The sequence below is a fragment of the Natator depressus genome, chromosome 6 (assembly GCF_965152275.1).
Source record: "Natator depressus isolate rNatDep1 chromosome 6, rNatDep2.hap1, whole genome shotgun sequence".
Classification (NCBI taxonomy): Eukaryota; Metazoa; Chordata; order Testudines; family Cheloniidae; genus Natator; species Natator depressus.
This window is the reverse complement of record NC_134239.1, coordinates 87,230,223-87,250,783: the sequence shown is the minus strand read 5'-3', so window position 1 is coordinate 87,250,783 and position 20,561 is coordinate 87,230,223. Positions and strand designations below refer to the sequence as shown.

Genomic DNA, 20,561 nt, shown 5'->3' with positions numbered 1-20,561 from the left:
ATGTTTTTATGTCTTTCCTTGTCTCTCCTTTCCCCCGGTTCTGTTTATCTTTTCCTATTCCCAGCTTTCCGGTATGATGTGGTGTCTCCCTTTACATGCTACCCCCTTCATCTGTTTTCTCTTCTTTTCATTGTAGCCTGTCTTGTTTGGCTCTTTTGCACCCTCTCCTCCATCTCTTTTATATTCCCTCTTTCATTCCTTTGTGCTTTTTTCTGTCCCACCTTCCTTCCTATTCTGTTCATTGGCTTCTCTTCTGAAAAGTCCTCCTTATCTTTTTCTCCTTCCCTTCACCCATTGCTACCCCCCCTCCAAGTCTCCCAATTTAGCTTTCCTCCAACAATTATAGAAAGCAATCTGGATCACTTAGCAAGGTGGGCTCATGTGAATGTGTGGTTTAGACAAACAAATGCAAGTGTAGACATCTGGGAACAAAGACTGTATGTCACATTTACAGGTGGGGGACTGTATCCTGGAATGCAGTTGCACTGAAAAGGAGTTGGAGGTCATGGTGGATAACAAGCCAAACCTGAGCTTCAAGTGCGATGCTATGGCTAAGAGAGAGAATGCAATCCTTGGATATAGAAGCTGGGAAAAATCAAATAGAAGGAAGTTGGCATTATCTCTGTATACAGCACTGATGAGGCCATTACTGGAATACTGTGTCCAGTTATAGTCTGCACCATATATTATAGGAGCCATCTCCGTGGGTGCTCCAGTGGGTGCTCAGCACCCATCAGCCACAGCTGTTCGTCAGTGCCCCCGATGAGCTAATGGGGGGTGCTGCCAAACAGCTGTTTGGTAACGCCACCAAACAACTGATTGGTGGCTAGGGGAGGGACTTGGGGGAGAGTGGAGAGTGGTGGGAAGGTGGGGGGCCCAGGGGAGGGGATGGAGCAGGGGTGGGAAGAGGCAGAGCAAGGGTGGGGCCTTGGGGGAAGGGGGTCAGGGTGTCGGGGCAGGGATGGAGCACCCCCGGGGAAAACTAGAAGTCAGTGCCTATGGTGTCCACAATTCAAAAAGGATGTTGAAAAATTGTAACAGGTTCATAATGATTCAAGATCTGGCCTGTGTTATACAGTAGATCAAGTTAGATAATTATAATGGTCCCTTTGGCCTTAAAATCTATTAATCTGTTCCTTTTCCCAGAATTTCTTTGAACTCTATTTGCTCCCTCAATGCTGAGAACAGCTTGAGGATGATGTTGATATCGTCACACCTGGGGAACAGACCTTTAACTAACACACATATTTATCTCCAGTCTGGCTCTGAACCCTCACATCTCTACAAACATTCAGCCCCACAACATTTATCGCTGGCTTCTTCCCAAAATGCATTTCAGCTTCCATCTGTGGACCCCCATCCCTTCCCCTACAGAAATGCACAAGCATACCTCCTGTTTTGGTGCTCTGATTCCCTCTTCTCTTCTTCACTGGGTACCTCTACATTTTCTTTCACTCTCTCTTCTGTAATAGAATCAGAGAAATGGAGCCCTAAGCCCAGGGCTAAATTTACACTTTACACGCCCCTAGGCACAGCATCTTCAGTGCCACCCACCCAGGGACCTCTTCACAGACCCCATTACCACAACTGCACAGCACCCCGCACCCACCCACCCCACCCACAGACCCCCCCCACTGCCCAGTGCCCCCCACACAGCCCCACCACCACAACTGCCCAGTGCCCCACACAGACCCCCTCACTGCCCACCACCACCCCACAAACTTCCCCAGAGAGCCACTCCCCCACACCCTGCCCCCCAGCTGCACTCACCAGCCCTGCTGGCCGGTGACTGTCCTCAGGACCCACTTGCCCGGCATGGCCCCCTGCGTTGGACTGCTGACCTCTTCCCCTGCCAAAGGGGGGGGCTGCTTTGCCTTCCCAGCTGGCAGGAGTGCTTCAGCAGGCCTGCGTGGCACCGTCTCCCCCTCAGCCAGCCCCGCCCCCTGCTGGAACCTGGGAGTGTCAAGCTTTGAATTTTTAGGGACCCCTAAGCACATGCCTACTGTGCCTAATTGGAAATCCAGCCACATCTAAGCCCCCTGCACTGAGGCAGGACCAGCTATATCTATTCTGTCCCTCACAGGTGTTTGTCTAATTGGTTCTTAAAAGCTTTCAATGATGGGTACTCCACAAACCTCCCTTAGAAGCTTATTCAAGTGCCTAACTACCCTTATACTTAGATAGATTTTCCTAATATCTAATTTAATTCTCCTTTGCTGCAGATTAAGCCAATTACTTCTTGTCCTACCTTCAGGGGACATGGAGAACAAATGGTCATTGTTCTCTTTATAACAGCCCTTAACATATTTGAAGATATTAATCAGGTTCTCCCTCAGTCTTTTAGGCACATTTAATCTGCAGGAGCTGCCCCCTGTGGAACCAGCAGCAGTAACACAAAAGGAAGAAGTAGCCCCTGAGCTTGGTACATTTCTGGTACCATGTTTGTTGTTATTGATATAGGGATGGGAGCGATTTTCAGTTTATTACCCAAGACAAAATTTATTGCGAATCACAGGCAGTAGAGTGTAGCTGTTATGGGCGGATTGCAAGCCAGCACCTTATCACCCCTGCCACCACCATCATGTGGAATTCAAAATGGAGCCTGGGAAGTGCAAACAAGTGAAAGCAGCATTCACAATTAAATTTTGACTTACAGAGATGTGCCTATGTATTTAAAGTAAGACTTTTGTTGGCTTCCCTTTTAGTATGCATAGCCATACAAATCAGACTACAACATAATGAGGCATCTGTAAAGAAAAAACTGTCCCGAGATGGGGGTTGGGGGGGTGGAAGGTTAAATGTAATCCCTGGGTGATTAAATCAATGTCCAGAGTGTGGCTGAGAGGTTGTATGCAACCCAGAAATGTGCTGGGGGAGGGAGGATGGTTAGGTAGTTTTTGTACAGTCCTTATGATCGTGCATATTTGCATGTAGTCCCTGGGCAGATGCATTCAGAGCAGCCTACGTTGAGAACCATATGAAGCCACAGGGAGGCAGCCATCCATGTGGATGTTAATGCAGCATCCTGTTGATGCCACCATGAATTTTGAGTCAATCCCAGGTGCCGATGTAGTAGGAACTCCAGATAGGTAGTCGCATTTTGGGGAAGTGCATATTTCCAAGGCTATCCTCTGTAGATCATCAGCCCACTCCACTCGAAGATGTACTGCCCTGTCACCATAAGTTTGAAAACCTCTATCACATACATGGTTGGTGTGTAATTTTCCAGCTGCCCTCCCCATCATCTAGTCCTCTGTTAAAGTCACTTTTTTTATACCTACCTCTGGGCTTCTGTCACTTGCCACCTTTAAGTCTAATTTAAAAAGCCCTTCTCATTAAGTTGGTGAGTCAGTGTGTGAAGATACTCCTCCACTTCTTGGTCAGGTGGACCCCATCTCTCTCCTGCAGTCCTCCCTCCTGTAACAGCATCTCATGGTTAAGAAAGCAAACCCCACCCCTTCTTCTCTCTTCCATCATTTTGTTTTCCCTCCTCTTTATCTCTCCTCCTGCCATCCATTCTCTCTCCCTTTTCTCTATGCTTCCCCAGCTGGGTTTACATGGCAGTGAGAGGGTTCTGCTGGCACATGGTGATAGTGAGTGTGGCAGTGAAACACATCTCTTCCTGTCCCGCTTTCCACATAGGCTTCATTTCAGCTGGGAAATAGAGCAATCTGCTCCCTGCTCATTCTAGGCAAGTTGCTGGAAGCAGAACAATGCTGAAGGGGAAGAGGAGGTCTTCAAAAACACTGAGTGGCCCTAGATAGAGCCATAGAACCACCTGTTGGTTAAGACTGTCACAGGTGGATGTATATTGGAGCAGGAGATGGAGTCAGTAGCTGGGGGATGGAGAGGAACAAAAGGGCTTGATGGCTGGTTTCAGTCCTGTCCAGTTTTGTAACATCAACATTTTGCATCCATTGTATCCATTCCTCTCTGAAAAGGAACTAGCCGTTGTTATCTATACTTGCATCACCTTCCAGTCAGAAAACTGCAACTCACTATATCAGATGACAACCGTGAAGGTCACACAGGAGCCCCAATTTGTGCAATGCAGCAGCCTTACCTTTAAGACCAATAAGAGGACATCATACCAGTACAGTTTGCTCTCCACTGCCTCTCCATTTAATTCTAGGTCCACATTAAGGTCCTCGTCCTAATCTTTTGAGTTCCTTGTGGGCTGGACATAGCTATTTTAGAGACTCCCTTTCCATCTACAACCCCCTGATATAGCTGCAAGGATGCTGTGATTATTGAAAACCTAGATGAAATTTTATTTGGTGTCTGGATTTCCCAGTGGTGAGTGAATTAGAAAAACACTTAAATGTAAAGAAAATGGATGAACTTCAAATGTTCTTTTCATTTTGAAATATCCTACCAGATAGAGAAAGATTCCTTAAACTTAAAATGAGGAATACCTCTGAAAGCAAAGAAATTTTGTATACACACATGTATTATAATAATTAATAATCAATCATAATAAATACATCTATATAACGGAAGAGGCACCAAAACCAGGTTTATATTTTCTGCTAGCAGGAGACGATTTAGATAATATGAGCATAAAAATGTAAATACCTGTGAAAATATTAGACATACATAATAGGAGACAAAATAGCAGGTCCACATGATAACATACATTTTTAAAGGAAATGAGGATACAAATGAGTGAACTCTTAAATAAGAAATACCTTCACTGATAATGTTAGCAGTACTTTTCAGTATCTCAATGACTGGATAATTACAAACATTATTCCATTTTTCAAAAAGAGACAGTCAGATATGTGAATGCCTGGAAATATTGGAAATTATTCTGTGAGATTCATGAAAACATATTGGCAAAAGGCATAATTTGATTAGACAAAGCCAACATAGATTTACTTGAGGGAAGCCTGGCGTTAGTAACTTGTTGGAGTTTTTAGAAGATAAAACTGTCATGGGTAGACAAGCAAAATGAAGAGAAAGCAACATACGTAGATTTTTGAAAAACATTTGATACAGATTTCCAAGGTGTGTGATCAAAGAACAGTGTAATTGTGAAGCTTTCTGGACTTTTTCCAGAGAACTTTATGATGACTGTCTCTGGCGGTTAATAAATGTTTGATAATGTGGAACAATATATGTATTATTCACACTAGTAAGGAGTTTGCAAAAACCTGGAGTATAATCAAAGGTCAAATTCTGGCAGGATACTTTTCACAGACTTGTTAGGCTGCGCCATATTCTGGCCCAGTGGTTCATTATTAGTCTATAATGAAATCAAATGAAAACAAGACCATTTTTCTTGCCCTGAGTGTGTGAAACTCACCAAGTTTCGATATATATTTGTTAATCCAATTGTATGGCTTGATAAATGTTAGAAGTAGAGGATGTGTTAATTGCTTAGCAAATAAACACAGTATAGAATATAATAGATAATCAACAATGACAAAAGTAAGATCTATAGAGAGCTTTATTAATACAATATTTCTTTACTAACTAATACTAATGATGGAGTGGGTAACTGTGAATGACTGAAGTTTGCAAACTAGTAATGGCCAGATTCTATGACCCTTCCTCATTCCCTGTCTCAGCGGGGCTACTCATGGAGTATGGTATTACTCAACATCAAGGAAGATAGTAAAATCTGGCTCTAATCACCCAATTCTTGGCCAGCTGCAATCAGTGGAATGACTCCCATTGACATCAATAGGTTTCAGTTAAGGCCCTATCTGAATAAACACAATAAGTAAGCAAGCAAATAGATCACCAAATGCACTTTTAGGATTTATTTTGCCAATTTGGGGATAATAATACTTACCTCCCTTTGTAAAGCACTTTCAGATTTACTGAAGAAAATGCTACATAAGAACTAGATATTTTTAAAATTATAATTCAATGTTAATTATTTATGATAATACATCACAACATACTAGTAAGTGTTTTACAGGATGGAAGTCTTAATAATAGGGTGACTCACTGCAACCCTGGCTAGTCAATCTTTGAGAAGTTGTGGAGAGATTGACAGCTTTTTATACCAATAATGAAGTGTCTGAACCAGCAAAAAGTGAATGAGCAAGGTACTACTCTATTATAAATATGGAACTAGGTTTGCCTGTTTCATCAAATAAGAAGTAAATCAAGAAAATGAACATCGATAGCCAACATTTTCAACCCAGGTGCCTGAAAATAGATTCCTAGATCTACGTAAGTATCTAAGTAAAAGAGCACCTGCAACTCTCTTTGACTTCAATGGGGTTTTCCAGTGCTTGGCAGTTCTGAAAAGCTGGCCACTTTTATTTAAGTCTCCAAACACCTGCTTTTCATCCCATTTTTAAGTTTTAAACAAAGTTTGCGTTCTCATGCAGAAGTTGCGTGGTTTGCTGTGGGATTGTTCTCCAGATGAAGTTTAATTTGTGACTTGTACTTGCTGTATCAAGTGCATTTCCTCAGTGTTAGTGGGGTAATTTTACTATATGGATTAGCACTTTGCTTGTCCATAGGAAAGAGTCCAGTTTCTGGAGATTCAAATTTTAAACTGCAGAATTCCTAGCGTTCTCCTCCCACTGAACTGAACTGACTGGGTGTTCCACTTGATGAGTGCTTGTAGGACTGGATCCAAAGAACACAACGTGGTTCTTGTTCTCCCGTGAATGTTTGGATTAGTGGTGAGGCTAGTGCCCACAGGGGCAGATATGGAGTGGCATGCAGCATGGATAATGCACCCTCTTCACTAATGGCATAACTTTCACACTCCCTGAAACTCCAGGACTTATTGTGCCTGCTTGAGGCACCAATTTCTGCAGTATCCCAACACGACACTGTGCTTTGTTTTTTCCGACGTGCATGTAGTTGGGATATTGGCTCTAGACTTTGCACCATAAACCTTCATGAGTTATGAAGTGTCTCTTTTAGTGAGTTTTTTTGATGTTCACATTTTCAACTGCTTTACGGTCATCTTTGCATAGAAAGTTGTCGATTGGCAATCAAATGTACTCACGTTCTTTGACTTTACATTTCAATCTTTGTTCTATAGATATCATAATTACAACAGAATTAATGAACTTACATAAGCAGATGCTTTTGCAGAACACAAGACTCCAAAAAAAGATAGAGCTCAATTAACTGAAAGAATGAACAATCTGTTGTAAATGATTCAAAAAAAGACTTTGGTGAAAGAACTGCTTATGTTTTTTCTCAACAACTATTGTGTCAATCATGATTCTTATAACTGCCAAGTGGGGAAACCCAATGGTCAAAAGTAATCTGCCCCAAGTTTTGCCAAACCTCTGGAATACCCTGTTTAGAGGACAAGACCCGCTAAAGCAAAATGGATGAACTGGTGATTGAGCAAGGATTATAAACCATAGGACTGTGGGTATATCAGACATAGCAGAGAGTTCAGACTCTGAAAGACTCATTATCACAACACTGATGTTCTGCTCAAACTAATTTGGATTGATCAACTGCTTTGGCTTCAGAGGCTCCTTACCAAGAAGGCCTCTAGTGGTATACACTGCTGTGATGAGCAAATTGAAAAGTGAATGGAAAACAGGAAGAAAAATTACCCCAAATAAACAAAAAAGGAGGATTTACAAAAGTCAGGGGAAGTGTTAATCTGACCTCCACAAGCTAATTTACATGGCCAATACTTTATGTGCCAGTAATAACCACTCACTGATGTTAGCACTATTAGAGGAGAAATATTATTACAAGGAAGAACAAATAATGTTTCCAGTTTATTAAGTACCAACATGTTTTCTATCAATACCAGGCACAAACATATCAGTCTTTCACTCCTTTACTTTCAAACACGCTGGAGTCACCGCATAAAATCCGCCACCCTCTGCATTTCATATTACTACAAACTGACACAGCAAGGCAGTAGCTGATCTTGCTTCAACCTCTGTCAGTTCTTGATCTTCTTCAATAGCACAGTGTAACTGCTAGTCTTTAGTGATCTTCACTAATAATATTCCTGTTCTTCATCAGCTTTATTATGTTAGAATCTGAGGGTGAAAGTAAAATTTGCTCCAATGTGTGAAGTGAAACACAAATAATGATACTATTGGAAATGTTAAATATCAAGCATAGTGGGAAAGCAAAATCTGAGCTCATGCAGTTTTCCCACCGCTAGTTATTCTCTTTTGGGTCCAGTATATTCTGGTAGACGTATACTCTGATACACTGCTGCTTTGTTGGTTAATAAAGTGTAAAGTGTATTCACCAAGTCAACTTAATGGCTACAGTTATTTTATTTTGTGAAAGGAAGGCGATTCTAACCTGTTGATAGCTGAAATCCTGCTTAGACATCAGTTTGTGGCCTGATATTACAGAGATTGATTTTTATAAATAGCATACAGAGAACACACCCATTGTGCCACATAAAGAATTTGTGAAACAATATAGCTATGTCTGTGAAAGTCAAATACTGAAAAACAAAACTCTAGGTCTCCAATCTGCAAGTTAGAGCAGTTCCCAGGCAGTGGTTATTTCTTTATTTGTGTATTTATTTTATCGTGCATTTTAATTTATGGAAGTCTCTTTGAAAAGGTTTGCTTCAGAAATTTGTTCGGCTAATATCTGTTCTGTGACAAATGCACCATATAAGAGTTTCTACCTGTAGTGGGGCGACTGCCCCACCCCTATGAGAGACAGGGCTAGAGTAGGCCAGAGTGGCTGCACAGAAGGGCAGCCAATCAGGAAAAGGCCTACTGGGAGCCAATCAGGGCCAGTATTACAGTCAGCCAATCAGGGCTAGGCTAGGCCCTATATAAAGGCTGCCCAGGAAGGGAGCAGGGAGTCTGTCCCAGACCTTCATGGGGGAAGGTCTGTCTCCTGAGTAGGAGACAGGCACCTCAGAAAGAGCAGTGCTGGGCAGGCTTGGGGGAGCATAGAAGGGCTCTGGCCCAATACCTGTCAGACTGCGGGCCCTGATAGAAAGGGCCTAGAGGGTGCGAAGGGCCAGAGAGGAAGTGGCCCAGGGACAGTTAGACAAGGGGAGAGAAGGAGGGCAGGGAGGCTGCCACTAGAGGGTCCCTGTGTCGGGACCCAGAGTAGTGGGTGGACCTGGGTCTCACCCTTCCTCCTTGTACAGCACCTGGCCGTGGAAAGGTGGCCATGACAGACTGCAACCGGCCATTGAACAGAGGGGCTAGACTCCCGGGGTTGTGGTTGGCCACTGCGGCAGGAGCGAACTGGAAAGACTGCGGTTAAACTCCCACCCCGGAAGGGGGCAAGTGTGGATTTGGGGATTAAGTTTTACGTCTAACTAGAGCCACATGAAACATGGTAGTTTCAGTTTGCAGTGGTTTTCATCTCTTGAGTTTCACTATGAGTTTCAGGTTCAAACTAGCTAGAAAATTCAAAGTAAGTTTAGTTTTTTTTACTTTAAATTATAAAAAATTCCCTATCACATGTTGGAAACAGAAAAGAAGGATTTCTTTTTTCTGAAGTTATTCTACTTTATCAATAGACTACACAGGCAAACTGTCTGCTTATAGCCTGATCCTGCAAAGTACTATGGGTAATACTTACTAACCCACTGTAAGCGTTACTCCAAAGAGGAAGGGTCTGTAGGATCAGGCCCCTAATATATTTTATTCATTCTATGAGGAAGAAATCTGGGCCACTGACATGAAGCTTCAGATTCTAAAAGACATTTTTGAAATTGCATGTCAGCCATTGCAGTTAATTTCGACTCTCATTAGTTTAATAACAATATTTTATGTTACTTTTTTAAAAAAAACCTTTACAAAGACTATTTTAATGAAGGGATTAAAAATACAAAAAACAAAGACAGGTAACTTGAGATGCAACTTTGGAATGTATACGGCTAGTTCAAATGTGCAAGCTTGAACTTAACAAATGTTTAAAATATTTGAGTTTTTTAAACGGTGCCAAAATAAACCACATCTTTTCTAAAGACTATATATTTAGCTAGGCACTGGCAATGCAGATCTTTCAACCATTCCAAGTATTTGTTTAAAAGCTTCACAGAACACGTGCGCTCCCTACAAAACTGGAGAATGAAATGTTTAGACCACTGAAGCCCAGCAACTGACTTACGATCAAGCTAAAACAAGACAAACACTTTGTTTCTTGGATTTGCGAATACATTTTTTATTTACCAGTGCAGTGGAAGAAAAAGGAATATTTTGCACAGACCTTATGCTAATTGGTATAATGATAAAAGCCAGATGAACTTCACATAATGCTGCAACGCTGTCAAGTATAGTACCAGAAAAACCGCCATTCATTTGTTGCAAGAGTTTTCTCTGCCTCACAGTAAATTGTTTTATGCTGGTACATGGGGTACAGCACCCCCAAAAAGCAGCTTTCATATGGCATTATTTTAAACAAAGAAAACAAAGGCATGTAAAAACTTACATTTAGATAGCAACTTCATTGTTGTGTGTGAATTAAAGCAATTACAATACAAGGTCACCTAATAAGATTTTTTTATAAAACCATTTTAATCTGGAAACTAAAGTGAATGAAAATCTTATAAAATATCCTATAATTTGAAAAAAATGGAATGTCTCTGTGACAACACATTGACATTATTAAACTATTTCAATATGATAGCTTATTTGTAAAAGCAGTCTTCAAATTCTCATACATTAATAATTAACTAATGAGTCTTCCTATCAGCTGAATATATTTAAAGAGGGTTATAACTGATTTCATCTATAGGGTTCCACTACAAGACTGAGTGGGCTATGAACTTTTCAACTATCAGCAGCTTTCCTGACACCAATGTACAAAACTACGCTGTGAGATTTTGGCTGTGGGTTGAATGAAAAACAGTACTAAATAACTAAAGGACCACAGTTCTGTTCTGTTAAAGTTGACTTGTCACAATATTGTTAATTAGTGAGGGCTTAGGGAAGGCTTACTATGAATATAATTACATTGCTGAAAAGCATTAATAACATTCTTATCCGGAGACAACGTGACACTATTTACATATTTTATCATGGCATGCATCATGAATGGCTCCCAGTGCTGTCATTCGCTGCATGATCACACAGAGAAATGCACAAAATCTCAGGAGGGATATGAAATGTACATATATCTCCATGCTACATCAAAGTAATGGTGACACTGCTTACACCAGTAATTACCATTGTCATAGTCTTTGCCTATGGAAGACAAGCCCTTACTCTGAACTGGTGGCAAAGGCACTACCACTACCGGGATGTAATCTGACACAGTCTCATCCTTCCCCATAAATTAGGAGACTAATAACTAATGTCTATTTTGCGGTTATACAGTATTTTACACCTGTACAGACATTAACTAATCAATCCTCTCAACAATTCCTTGAGGAAAAGCAAAAGCAAAATACTATTATCTCCATTTTACAGATGGGGAAACTTAAGAGGGTGAAATCCTGCTCCCCATTAAAGGTAATGGCAAAACTCCCTTGGTTTTAATGGGTCCAGGAATTCACCTACACTACAGAGATTAAAGGCCTGATCCCATACCACTGAAGTCACTGGGGGATTAACCGTTCATTTCAATGGGAGCAGGAGAATAAATCAATTTATTTCAGTGGGAGTTTACCTTGGCACTTTTGAAAAATCCCACTAGGTGCCTATCTGCATCTTTAGGTGCCTAAATACCTTTAAAAATCTGGCCCTAAATGACTTGTCCAAGGCCACACACCAAGCCAGTAGCAGGACAGGATTAGAACTCAAGAGGTCCTTCTCGTTTAGATGAGCCTTCCCAAGCATTTTCCCAAAGACGACAAATATTTGTAGCTGAATTTTTAAAAAGTGATGGGTAATTTAACAGTGAATAAAAGTCATTTGTAGTTGCACTACAAGGGTGCGAAAAATCCATGCTAAAAGGTAATCTGATCTCACGCTTCATGGTGTAAGTGGTAACACAGAGTCAGGAAGGAATTTTCCCTCATATACAACATGGCACAACTGTATTATGGACGGTCATCATCTTGCTCTGAAGAATCAGCTATTGGCCACAACCAGAAAGAGTATATTTGACTTAATGACTACTGATCTGATCTTGTATGATCAATCCTACTTTCCTGGATAAAAAGGGAGGATGGAAGCATGATTATGTAAAGTCTGCATGTAAAGGATTAGGAGCTCTTTCATTAGGGAGTCTGTTTTTCTTTTTGGGGGTGTGTGTGCTATTTTTAGCAATTTTTTTTTTTTTTAGTTTTATGTAGCTGTCCAAAAATCAGGGTAGATTTTTTTGTGGGTTGCCTCTTTATATACACTGCAATGAGTGATGTATATTATATATATTACTCATTACAGTAGCATACACTGTAATGATTAATCTCCTTATAATGTTCCCTAGTGAACTTTAACACAGTACTGTTTTCAAACAGTACTATGTCATAGAGCACTAGGGAACCTTTTGTGCATGCCAGCCGCGTCTACATGGACCAATTAATGTGTAATACATTAGTGCGCTTTAGAAATCACATCCCACAGTCCACATTATTGCTCCATGTAGGCAAGTTCTTTGATACAAGTAACCATTTCTGCTGTTCATTGGATAAACACCAGTTTCATTTTTTGTACTAAGAACGCTGTATCAGTTAAAACTGAAAATCAGAAGCCCTAGCCTTAAGAGAGAATTGAGGGGAAAATTCTAGATATACCTAGATAAATGTGAAAGTGACACCTAAGTCACTCAAGCATGGACGAAAACTTCTTCCTTCCTTGTTTGCCATTTCCCTCAAGCAGAATTGGCACAAAGGTGTCCACAGCATGTGGCATGCCACTCAGTAAACCACTGGGGGTACAGTAAGGATATTAGAATAGGTTAGTAGTTGCTTCCAATCTAGTGAGAGCAACATCCTCAAGAGAGTAATTACAGGCTCACTTTGCGCACAAGAGGAACTAGGACCTGGTGCAGCAGTCATTGGTTCCTCTAGGGTTTTACCAGTTCCCAGGTCTGGAAGCATTAAAGGGTCATCTGTGGTTTAATGACTATGGAGGTTCAGAAGCAATAATCACAGTCTGTCTTGGGGCAGAGTGGGTGGTTTGGAATCACTCATAGAGTCTCCTGGGGCATAACAAGTACTATGAACTGTAGGTTTCAGAGTAACAGCCGTGTTAGTCTGTATTCGCAAAAAGAAAAGGAGTACTTGTGGCACCTTAGAGACTAACCAATTTATTTAAGCATAAGCTTTCGTGAGCTACAGCTCACTTCATCGGATGCATACTGTGGAAAGTGTAGAAGATCTTTTTATATACACACAAAGCATGAAAAAATACCTCCTCCCACCCCACTCTTTACCAGCAGGAGAGTGGGGTGGGAGGAGGTATTTTTTCATGCTTTGTGTGTATATAAAAAGATCTTCTACACTTTCCACAGTATGCATCCGATGAAGTGAGCTGTAGCTCACGAAAGCTTATGCTCAAATAAATTGGTTAGTCTCTAAGGTGCCACAAGTACTCCTTTTCTTTTTATGAACTGTAGGTAAACGTACCTTCCCCTGCGAGTGGCCTAGTTGGCATACTGAAATCAAAAGGAGCCTAGCTCTGCAGACAAAGAATGCAGAGTATTCTGCATTCTGCACGTTGCAGTGTCTGACCAGAAAGACGGACCTTCAGTCTGACTCTCCACATTAAATGGCATATTGCAGATTTCTTTCCTTCATTCTTCTATTCTCTTCTTTCATTGTATCTATAAAAACAATCACTAAAGAGAGAAGACAGCATAAACACACAAAAGCCAGACGAGGGGGGCTGAGCAGAAGGTTCAGTGCTTCCATTTCAAAGGAGGAGGCAAGAAGATTGATATAGAAGAGGTGAGGCTGTGCCTTACACAGTGGAGGTGAATGGCAGTTCCTTTGCCCCAGCAAGGTGGAGTATTAACCCCTCAGAGATTTTCTTTCACAGGAGAGGGAAGAAGAGTGACATATAACAATCAGAATAATCTTCTCTACAGCTTCAACACAAATCAATGTAACTACGTTTTTACAAATTAATGAATCTACTCTTTTAGTGAAATCTAACTGTACATACATGTTTATAAGGAGCTGAAATTGATCTATAGTAGGATTCTGTGCTAGCTATAGAAATTCTTTTTAAAGCCACGTGTATACCTTCCCCATGATGCATTTACATAATTCTGATTAACAAACTACAATATGGAGGGATTATGAGTGTGCATCAGAAGGAAAACATCTCCATGATATTAATATACATAGAACATTGAATCTGAACTTCTATTATGAATTAAGAAATACATTCAACATTAAAATATTCAATTGTTTGCGGACTGATAAATAGCACAGTAGATTTACATTTTGAGACTGTGCTTTGTAGGACTGGCCCCTGAAGCAGGCCGTATGTAACAACATGACCAGACTATGCCTTTCAGCACACTGCAGTCCGACAATGTTAACTGAGAGAAGAGACTACTGTTAAAACAGCACACAAATGATTTCCACAATACTCACTGACCATACCACAATACAGCTGCTTAAAGCAAATACATGTTTGCAGAGATACAGTTTGACAAATAACACAACTCAGCAGCGAAGTGGTTAAACATTTATGATTTGATTTTATCTCAGTCTGGAATGTCATTGGAGTGTCCCACTTCTAACAACTGTTTGCTAAGTTAAGGCTTTAGTGTTTACATAGTGCTGAATGAAGCAGCCTGGTCACCAGATGTGAATGCTTCCCTAGGCTGGCGCTTTCAGTCAGATCACAGTCCTAATGGTCCCTGCTCCAACCTTCTTCCTCAGGACGTCCACCAGTCTTTCCAACCTGAGATGCGGGCAATGTGGGGAAGGGAGGGAAGAAAATAAAAAGGAAGCTAACATTAGGAATGTTCTGGCTGAAAGAGACAGTGTTTGCACTGAACCAAGCTGTCCTGGTGGTGGTCATGCTAAGAAACAAAGCATTACTGTAAAAGGCAGACACTAGGGCAGAATGCCGACAACGTGAGAGAAACTTTTAACCTACAGCCCAACCCAGTCACAGTCCGAGGTGTATATCAACTCATCTTCCCTCTGTGTAGGACATATAGTGTCTGAGACCCCCATGACACACTAGTTTACACAGGACTGTATGAATAAATCTTGCTGCAGATATACCGCGATACATGGGCAGCACATTCAATTCCTGGAGAAAAAAAACAACCCGAGTCGGTGGCTGTTGCCTTCACTAAACGCAATACTAATTGTCTTGTTTTCTTTAAAAGAAAACTAGCAGGTGGTACTAAACCTATGTGTACGCTACAAGTGGTACAGTGGCAAGTCGGCAGCACTGCAGCTATGCTGACGTAGCACGGGTGCTTCCTTCATTGATGAAAGGTTTTTTTCTGTCACTAGTTAATCCACCTCTCCGAGAGGCAGTAGCCAGTTCGACAGAAGAATTCTTAGCTGCACCTACAGTGGGGGTTAGGTTGACCTGACTAAGGTGCTGAGGGTGACAAATTTTTCACAGCCCTGAGCACTGTAGCTAGGTCGATCTAATTTTTAAGGCTAGACCAAGCCTTAGCTCAATTGCGCAATGTGCCTTGCACATACTCTATGTTTATCTCTAAAAATCCCATGTGTGAAAATCTCTTTTCAAAATACATGATAAAAGTCGAGTTTCTGAGTTGAGAGTGTATAAGATGTTATGTCTACATGGGTTCACATGTTTTGAATTGATGATACAAACAAGAGCATACCATAATTTGGGGTCAAATCCTGCAAAATGCTCAGAGTACTCAGTTCCCATAGACTCCAATGCAGTGAGAGTGAGCATGTTCAGTGCCTCACAAGATCAGACTCTTCCTGGCACACAGCCAAACCCAAATTCTAAATTTTTTCCAGGAGTTCACAGTCATATGCATTTTTCTTAAGCACTCCAGGGAAAGTGTATTTAGCTATTTCCTTGGTTTAATCTGTTTTTTTAAATGTAATACTCCAATGAAGGTTCTCCCACAAATAAACACAGAGCATAAAGCTGGACACTGAGGGAAAGGGAATATTTTCAGTGCCTATGCCAGTTAACAAGAGTTGTGACTTGTGAGTCCAATTAGCTGCACACAACACTGAAGGTTCACCATCTTTTCTGGTCTGAGAAAATGTTGTGTGTATATGTGTTGTATACTGCACAACACTGGAACATAAATACAATATAAAAATAATTTAACCCCCTTAAAGCTGAAAAATGCATTTGACCTAATGGATGCATTAGTGACTTAGTGCAAAAGAATTAGTTCATGCTTCTTGGATTTACTGCCACAAGTTATAACATCTGATAATCACTAATGTGTACAATTAGGTACTGAAACACTCGCATTTTCCAGTAACCTCTGAGTACCATGAAACTACACCTTTTATTGTGCTATTCAGATGGCTTAAATCCTGAAACTAGATTAGGAACTCACTACCAAAAACAATTGAGGGGAAGATTATCGACAGGCACCAGGAAATGACACATGGAAAATGTAGATGGTACTGGTTGCATTTTCCATGGTGAAGGTACTGGAGATGCAGTTTTTATGTCTGTGTAGTTTCACATTTTAAGTACTAGCATAGGTAGTATCATTACAGGTTAACTATTCCTCCTCTTCCCCTTCCCCCTTTGTATATATATATATATATCTATATATCTTTGTACCTTTGTCATTTTTTCTTTTGTCTTTTATTTGCTATAATTTCCATTATTTACCATAACACATGCATCTACAGGAGTTCATCAAACTTTTGGGGGTGAGGATCAGGCAGGAAACAACTTACCCACCATGATCTACACAACTCTCTTAAGTCAGTTCTTATGCAGTTTACTCTAACCAGAAATACTTTTCCAGGCTGGTTAAGTGAGTGGCTTTTAGGTCGTAGAAGATCCAAGGATTTTACCTCATAGCTTTCACATGATACGTCATATTTTTCTTCCCTCTTACTTAGAAGTTCATATATTTTATCATTTCCTATTTCAGGGACAATACTTAAAATAATTTGGAATACAGCTGGTTGAAAAATTTATGATGTAATGTTTTTCTGTTAGCAGATGCTGATTTGACAAAATCAAAACATTTCATGGGAGTGAATCTATTTTGTTGAAATTTTTGATGGGAAATTATTGAAACATTTCATAGGGATGAAACAGTCCATTCAGACTTCATCATTTTGATAACAAATATGTTATTAATGAAATCTTTCAACTTTTATAATAGTCAAAATAATAAAATTATAAAAGTCAAAATGATAAAGTTGAAACAAAACGTTTTGACCTTATTGAAATGAAATATTTTAATTAAGTCCAAATTAAATATTTAGTTTCACAAAGAAATTCCCAGATTTCTACTTTTCGTCCCAATTCAGGATGAAACACAATTTCAAAATCTTTTCCCATGGGACAGGAATTCCATCTTTCAAAAAGATCTAATTTGAACAGTTGAAGTCAATGGAGTGATACCAATTCACATCATCTGAGGATCAGACCCACTGTATCTTATCTGTTTTCCATCTGCAGGAAATATGCCCTTTTTCATGGAATAGACATCAGTTCCCTAACCTTCACCAACCAGGAATTGCCTAATGTCTCTGCAAAAGATCTGGGAGATATCCAAGAAGAGTAGCTTTCCTTTGCTGGCTTTTTCAGGTTAAGGATTAAGATGACATTTTTAATCTTCACGAATAGGGGCTGTAGGAAGGGCCAGTTCTATGGGTGGGCAAGCAGCGTGGTTGTCTTGGGTGCCAACTTCCAGGGGTACTGAAGTGCTGTGCTGGTTTTTTGCCCCACTCTAATCCTGATTGGCTGGTTGTGTTTTCTCCCACTTTCAACTGCTGTCGGGAAGCATGGTCCTAAAACATTTTCTGTCCTGGCTGGCAAAATGGCTCGGGCTGTTGCTGGCTCTAGACCTGTTCAGGCCCACAAAGCTCAGTTTTATAGCAATATGGAAAGGGAAGGAGGCCAGGCCTCATTTAGATGTTATCATTCATCTCCCTTTACTTTCAGCAGCGGCTAGGACCTTTGGATTTCACAGGTATCTTATTTATTATGTTCAATAGCACCACAACAACCTTCTCAGCCACTTTAAGCACCTATGAAAATCTCTCTCATACTAGTACTTATCCCCAGGATAATATAACCCCTGCTATGGAACAAAAGGGATGAAGAAACTAATATGACACACTGAAAGTCTGAGATTTGAGGGTTCATTATTTTTTGGAAAACAGAAACACCTGATAGCGTGATTATTTAAATCAGTGTTGTATTAAAAGCAATGCTGTGCAGCTGCACACATGGGGAAAAAACTACAATGGTTTCAGTTATTTAAGTACCTTTAAGATCATAAGATAAATATGGAATAGAGATCAATGTTTAAACTTTCTCTTGCAAGCGTGCTTAGATATGTAGCTATGATCACAATTTTGTGATCAACCAATGGTAGAGGACACCAAGGTAGACAAGTTAGTGAAGAGTTGCCCATATTTGAAAAGAAATACCAGTAGGATGAAAGTTGCTGTCTTCTGTTTAACCTTGCAACTGTCAGGCCTCATTGAAAATAATGAGGCTTAACAATCATAGCTTCTGCTCTTCTGATGAATGATGACTGCAATCATCAAAATGAGGTATCCAGCAACAAGTACAAACTATGCAGAGCTTATGTGCCTTTTATGTCAGTCCTGTATGGATTTGCATTTATTTATTATTAGAAAAAATGATTTTTAATCGTAGGAGATTAAGAAACCACATCTCTAACATGGATCTAAACAATTCTGTGAAATAAAAAATAACAGCTAATTATAAATTAAATCACAAAGAGGGTGAAATTCACCCCTGCGCAGAGAGCCAGCAAAATGCCTACTTGTACCCCTAACATACCTCTTAATCCCATAAAATAGTGCTATGGCCTAAATCAATGGTTAACAACCCCTGGTAAAAGCCCCAGGACTCACTTTTGGGAACTACAATTCTATGTCCCTGTTGTCCATCACAGAGCCCAGTTCTGCCACCCTTACTTACAGAGTAGCACCTTTCTCTGTGAATAGTCAACTAAAGTAATGCGACTACCTGTGTAGTAAGGTATTACCCAGAGTGAGTAAAGGTGACAAAATTGGGCCCTGAATGATTAGCCTCTTTGTTAGCTCAGATGGGCTGCTGCATATTTCCTATCTCCCTTTCAAGGTTATGCCGTCTAATCCACGGTGGAGCTTGTTTCTCCAAATGCCATTCTTATGGCAGAGATCGTAGCCTAAATTCCATTGTGCATGCATAGCTGAATGGGAGGTGTAGGAAACTAGTGGGTACACCAGATCTCTTAATTTTGGTAAATTTTCATAAAAAGGATGGAAGCAAATAACCTATAGGAAGTAATATTAAGAACATAAGAAAGACCATTGGTATGACCCAGTAAGGCCAATCTAGCCCAGTATCCTGTTGTCTAACAGTAGCCATTGCCAGATGCTTCATGAATGAACAAAACAGGACAATTTATTGAGGGATCCATCCCCTGACATCTAGTCCCAGCATCTGGCAGTCAGAAATTTAGGGACATCCAGAGCATGGGGTTGTGTCCTTGACCATCTTGGCTAATAGCCATTGATGTACCTATCCTCCCTGAACTTACTTAATTCTTTTTTGAACCTACTTATAGTTTTGGCCTTCACAACATCCCCTGGCAATGAGTTTCAAAGGTGACTGTGTGTTGTGTGAAGAAGTTCTTCCTTATGTTTGTTTTAAACCTGCTGCCTATTAATTTCATTGGGTGACCCTGGTTCTTGTGTTATGTGAAGGGGTAAATAACACTTCCTTATTCACTTTCTCCACAACATTCATTATATACCTCTATACTATCCCCACCCTAGTCACTTCTTTTCTAAGATGAACAGTCCCAGTCTTTTTGCTCTCTTCTCATACAGAAGCTTTTCCATATCCCTAATCATTTTTGTTGTCCATCTCTGTACTTTTTCCAATTTAATATATATTTTTTGAGAACTGCATGCAGCATTCAAAGTGTGGGCATACCATGGATTTATATAGTGACACTCGATATTTTCTGTCTTATTATCTATCCCTTTCCTAATGGTTCCTAACAGTGATAGCTTTTTTGATCGCCACTGCACATTGAGCCGATGTTTTCAGACAACTATCCATGATGACTCCCAGATCTCTTTCTTGACTGGTAATAGATAATTTAGACCCCATTATTTTGTATATATTAGGGCTGTCAATTAATTGCAGTTAACTCACGCGATTAACTAAAAAAGAGTAATCGTGATTAAAAAAATTAATCACGATTAATCGCACTGTTAAACAATAAAATACCAGTTGAAATGTATTAAATATTTTTGGATGTTTTTCTACATTTTCAAATATATTGATTTCTATTAAAACACAGAATACAAAGTATACAGTGCTCACGTTATATTATTATTTTTATTACAAATATTTGCACTGTAAAAAGATAAAAGAAATAGTACTTTTCAATTCACCTCATACAAGTACTGTAGTGCAATCTCTTTATCATGAAAGTGCAACTTACAAATGTGGATTTTTTTTACATAACTGCTCTCAAAAACAAAACAATGTAAAATTTTCGCGCCTACAAATCCACTCAGTCCTACTTCTTGTTCAGCCAATTGCTAAGAC

General features: G+C 40.2%; 1 protein-coding gene across 2 annotated transcripts in view; it reads right to left on the bottom strand.

The window, feature by feature from the left end:
- Positions 1-1,412: 1,412 nt before the first annotated feature.
- MIPOL1 (mirror-image polydactyly 1) overlaps positions 1,413-20,561 on the bottom strand; it is a 238,708-nt gene continuing 219,559 nt past the window's right edge. Inside the window, exon 12 of one of the 2 annotated variants that reach the window (XM_074955879.1) lies at positions 1,413-1,463. In XM_074955879.1, coding sequence (XP_074811980.1) covers positions 1,427-1,463 — 37 coding nt within the window. In that variant the 3' untranslated portion in view covers positions 1,413-1,426. Of the gene's footprint in view, positions 1,464-13,392; positions 14,736-20,561 lie in introns of those variants that run through there. The other variant, XM_074955878.1, reaches the window with a different exon arrangement.